The sequence below is a fragment of the Oncorhynchus kisutch genome, unplaced genomic scaffold, assembly GCF_002021735.2.
Source record: "Oncorhynchus kisutch isolate 150728-3 unplaced genomic scaffold, Okis_V2 Okis06b-Okis10b_hom, whole genome shotgun sequence".
Lineage (NCBI taxonomy): Eukaryota > Metazoa > Chordata > Actinopteri > Salmoniformes > Salmonidae > Oncorhynchus > Oncorhynchus kisutch.
This window is the reverse complement of record NW_022261983.1, coordinates 8,626,368-8,631,704: the sequence shown is the minus strand read 5'-3', so window position 1 is coordinate 8,631,704 and position 5,337 is coordinate 8,626,368. Positions and strand designations below refer to the sequence as shown.

The following is a 5,337-nucleotide window of genomic DNA, read 5'->3' as shown; positions in this document are numbered from 1 at the left end:
GGACACATTACAATTATTTCAAAAGAAACGTTTTCTTGTCTCTTTGATGTCTTCACCATTCTGCCTCAATCTACAGTACCAATAGTGGACTCCTTGACTCACACAGTACACACACATATGTATTAGGGTAGAAACTGATAGTGGACTCCTTGACTCACACAGTACACACACATATGTATTAGGGTAGAAACTGATAGTGGACTCCTTGACTCACACAGTACACACACATATGTATTAGGGTAGAAACTGATAGTGGAGATGGCGTCTATCTTGAAGATGTTACTTTCCCTACCTACCTTATTCTAAATGCACTTACATAGCTCTGGCTAAGTGTCTGCTAAATGGTTCAAATGTAGAAACTCAACATCTTATCAGGCTTTTATTTGATTTACAAATGAATTTCAATTAGTTACTATACCTTGACTGTCACATGAAACTCAATCTCAAAACTCAGCTCAAAGCTGGTAGCTACTAGTATCTCATGTATAATCGTCCCTAGGACCTGTATATAACTGCTGGCCCAAATGGCCGTCTTGGGCTCTTTCCCCTGTCATTACGTTGGGGATAAATGCCAGGCAGTCTCCCAGTGAGAGACTGAGCATGATAGAGAGAAACAGAAAAAGAGAGAGAGAGTCTGACTCTAAGTAAGTTCCCTCTGTCCCAGAAACACGACTCTCCACGCTGGTGCCTGATGGGGGCGGACCTGGACATGTGGGCTCCCACCCCATTCCTCTGTGGAATATAGTCCCCTATTTATAGACCCGGCCTGGCCCATAACCCTGAGCTGGGCAGAGCAGTCATTTAAATAACTTTCCCTAGCAGCCTATGGGGCACATACTGTCATGTAGGAGAGAGAGGGTGTGTGTGTGTATTTGAGAGAGAGAGAACACATCAGGAGAGAGGGTGAGAGGCAGTGGGAGAGAGAGAAAGAGGGAGGGAGGGAGAGAGAAATAGCGTGTGAGAGAGAGAAGAAGAGACACGAGACAGAGATCAGACAGTGAGGAGGACTTTTCCAGGGAGCTTAGGTCCTGGCAGTGGGCAGAGCTGATCAGTATTGGACCTTGACAAGCCAAGTACAGCTGCCCACATGGGACACAGGACTACAACCAGAACAACAACCTACCCCCCCCGTTCTATAATGGGTTATTATCGGAGGACTCCCCCATGTTCATGTAACTGTACTGCGTTTCAATGAGCCTGTTGATGGATTGTTGGGCTCTGGATCTCTGGAGTGACGTGTTGGGAGCGAGGAACTTGTTGCGCTTCCATAACCTGAAGGAGAAGTGAATGACAAGACCCTTTGTGACTGAGTTGGACTTTTCAGTTAAAACACAAGGGTAATGTTATATCTGGCCACCGTCAATCTCGATCTGTGACTTTACCTCGATATGTGATTATTGATACAAGCATCTGTAAGAAACTAGACAGATCACTTGGGTCAACATTCAATTATTACCGTTAGAGAAGCAAAGAAGTTACAAGATTTGATGTTATTTGAGAATCCAAAATTGCTAAACTGTTGACAGGGAAGATGAAATCAGCACTGCTCAAGGCTCTGACTGCGTTGTAAGTTGAACACCATTGTGGCCGACTGTAACCTGATCTCCAACACACTGCAGTAATTACAAGGTGCATGCAGGGAAACATAAAGAGAGATTTGTAATTAGACCTGTCTATAAAAAGAGCCAGGCAAAGGGCGAGGTCCCCACACAGAGAGAGAGAAAGGGGGAGAGTCAGGCCAAGGACACCCAACTTGAAGGGAGGGAGGGAGGGGGGCTGTCTGGAGGCATAGGAAGGAGGCTGCCTGGGGGCAAAGGAAAGAGGCTGCCTGGGGGCATAGGAAGGAGGCTGCCTGGGGGCATTGTTGAGTGTAAGTGACACCCAGACCCCCAAGGCCGGGGCAACGACACCTAACCTGAAGGGAAGGAGGCTGCCTGGAGTCACCATTGGGAAGAAGATACACCCAGACAGCTTTTGGTAATTAGGGGACAGGAGGTGTGACCATGGACTCCCAAGGCGGACACTACCTGAACAAGGCGGCGGTGCTGTCTCCTCTAGGAGCGGCCCGTATGCTCCAGCTCCTCCTGGGCTGCACCATCATAGCCCTGGTGGCCCATAGCGCCGGATACAACCACGCCTATGGTATCTACTGCATGTTTGTGTGGTGCTTCTGCTTCGCCATGACCCTGCTGGTGTTCACCATGGATGTGACACGCCTCCCCTGCTGCATGCCCATTTCCTGGGACAACCTCACTGTGGCGTTCGCCATGCTCGCCACACTCATGTATGTCGCCGCCTCCGTAGTCTACCCCGTCTACTTCCTGCGCTCTCAGTGCTCCAAGTCGGACGGGGGCTGCGAGGTGCGCAACTACCGCATCGCTGTCACCGTGTGCTCCAGTTTCTGCTGCTTCGCCTACGCGGCTGAGGTGTTCCTGACCCGGGCCAAACCCGGCCATGTGGTGGGCTACATGGCCACCATGTCAGGCCTGCTCAAGGTGGTCCAGGCCTTCGTGGCCTGCATTATATTTGGGGCCCTGGCCAACGGCAGCGAGTACAACCGCCACATCCCCACTCATTACTGCGTGGTGGTCTACAGCCTGTGCTTCTCCATCACCGTGGTCGTGATCGCTGTGACCGTGTCAGGAAAAGCCTCGGCTCTGCCCCTGCGTTTCCCCTTCGACCGCTTCGTGATCATCTACACGTTCCTGGCGACGCTGCTGTACCTGAGTGCCGCCCTGGTGTGGCCCATCTTTAGCTTCGACAGGAAGTATGGCACGCCGGGTCGTCCCGACGGCTGTCCCTGGGAGAACTGTCCCTGGGACAGCAAGCTGGTGGTGGCGGTGTTCACCCATGTCAACATGGTGCTGTACTTCAGCGACCTAATCTACTCCCAGAGGATCCGCTTTGTCTCCCACTCCGCTGCTTGAGGACCCCTCCACCCTGCACTCTGCTGCCTGAGGACCCCTTCACCCTCCTCCCTCAATGGCTGATGCCTGAGGACCCCTCCACCCTCCTCACTCCACTCCGCTGCTTGAGGACCCTTCCACCCTCCACTCTGATGCCTGAGGACCCCTCCTCAGTCCTGGGGACTCCTCTACCCTCCTCAGTCCTGGGGACCCCTCTACCCTCCTCACTCCTGGGGTGAATCTCAAAAGTTTTTTCCTCGGTTCCTCATTGGACACGGCGTACGAGGTAAGGGAGGAGAGCAATGGAGAAGACAAGAGGCGATACGATATTTGAATGGACTTCTGCCTCGCTCTGACGTTGTGAGGAGGCGTGGAGAGGGGATACGAGGAATAGAGGGTATAGACTTTTGAGTTGCACCCCTGGCCCTCAGAGACAGACAGAGACCACACTGGAAATGACACACAGCATCTCCACTCAAGTGCCTCTGAATGCCCCATGCCTACTACAGATTACATATCGCCTCAATGATGTTATGGCTTTGTGCCTTGTTGTGTCATTCTTAACATCCGTGCTGTGTCTTTCTTAACATCCGTGTTATGTCATTCTTAACATCAGTGTTGTGTCTTTCTTAACATCAGTGTTGTGTCTTTCTTAACATCAGTGTTGTCTTTCTTAACATCAGTGTTGTCTTTCTTAACATCAGTGTTGTGTCTTTCTTAACATCAGTGATGTGTCTTTCTTAACATCAGTGTTGTGTCTTTCTTAACATCAGTGTTGTGTCATTCTTAACATCAGTGCTGTGTCTTTCTTAACATCAGTGCTGTCTTTCTTAACATCAGTGTTGTCTTTCTTAACATCAGTGCTGTCTTTCTTAACATCAGTGTTATGTCTTAACATCAGTGTTGTCATTCTTAACATCAGTGTTGTCTTTCTTAACATCAGTGTTATGTCTTTCTTAACATCAGTGCTGTCTTTCTTAAAATCAGTGTTACGTCTTTCTTAACATCAGTGCTACGTCTTTCTTAACATCAGTGTTACATCTTTCTTAACATCAGTGTGTCACGCCCTGACCTTAGAGAGACGTTTTATTTGGTTAGGTCAGGGTGTGATGTGGGGTGGGCATTCTATTTTTTGTTTTGGCCGGGTATGGTTCTCAATCAGGAACAGCTGTCTATCGTTGTCTCTGATTGGGAATCATACTTGGGTAGCCCTTCTTCCCTCCTTTCAGTGTGGGTAGTTAACTGTGTTTGTGGCACTTAGCCCTGTAAGCTTCACAGTTGTGTCTTTAGTTAACATCAGTGTTACTCTTAACATTAGGGTTATGTCTTAACATCAGTGTTACGTCTTAACATTAGGGTTATGTCTTAACATCAGTGTTGTGTCTTAACATCAGTGTATTCCTTAACACTATTATCAGTCATATCAGTATTATAATCTCTAAGACAAACCTGAGACAAGGGGCCAGCACTGTTGTAGGCACTCTGTCTAATGGTGCAGTACATTGGTTTAATTCAGAGCTTTGAACATGTTGGGCGACATTTTCGTAGTGCAAAAGCGATGTGCTAAATGCGAAAGAACTCTGTAAACCTCAGTCTGGCAGTGTGATTTAAACTGAAACTTTTCCTCTACAATCTGTGTTATAAAGAAGCTATTATAAGGTTTAGTAAACCGAGCAATCAATAAAATGTAGTCGCCTTCTAATAATGCACATTGTTGAAAAACATTTTCAAGATTATAACGAGGTTCATGGTCATTTCTGTACTTTGCTTTTGTTCTCTGAACATGTCGGCCATTATGTATCGAAGGACGTCATAAATCATCACTGGGTTGTTTTCATGTCTTGAAATAGTCTGTTTCATTTATTGTGTTTCAATAAACTTTTATCTTAACTAAGATGTTTTTTAAAATAATGACAATAATATATAAACAATGTAATGTGTTGTGTGTTGTGTGTTGAATTGGCTTTCCATCATTGAGTACTTTTGGTGTTTATACTAACACCCAACTGCATGTTTCAACTTCAGCTCCTCTTGTTTTAGTCCAAGTTCAGTCAGTGTGTAGATTCCTTATGAGCTGAATGTTCAGTGTATCAACTGTCAATAAGAAATTGGTAATATATAGTGTGTGTGTGTGTGTGTGTGTGTGTGTGTGTGTGTGTGTGTGTGTGTGTGTGTGTGTGTGTGTGTGTGTGTGTGTGTGTGTGTGTGTGTGTGTTAAGGGGGGGAGGTTATGGAATTGACTGCATAGGTACAGCTACCACTATTTGATATGTGATGTCTGCACTGCAAAACATCCCTGAACACTGTACTGTAATGACAACCATGCGATGTACTCAATGATTTAAACCCATAGAAAAGTTCTGAAACTTGTGAATATTCAAAATGTCATTAAAATGAACAGATTGTTTAGTCTGTGCACTTGTTCATCTCT

At 46.7% G+C, this 5,337-nt stretch overlaps 1 protein-coding gene across 1 annotated transcript; it reads left to right on the top strand.

Annotated features, from left to right (window-relative positions):
- Positions 1 to 911: 911 nt before the first annotated feature.
- On the top strand, positions 912 to 5,330 carry myadml2 (myeloid associated differentiation marker like 2). The gene has a single exon (XM_020475578.2). It carries the CDS (start codon positions 2,004 to 2,006, stop codon positions 2,925 to 2,927), a length of 924 nt encoding a protein of 307 aa, XP_020331167.1. The 5' UTR covers positions 912 to 2,003; the 3' UTR covers positions 2,928 to 5,330.
- The last annotated feature ends 7 nt before the right edge of the window (positions 5,331 to 5,337 follow it).

Excerpts from the sequence above, each read along its gene's own strand:
- myadml2 (XM_020475578.2), top strand. The coding sequence starts at position 2,004 with ATGGACTCCCAAGGCGGACACTACCTGAACAAGGCGGCGGTGCTGTCT.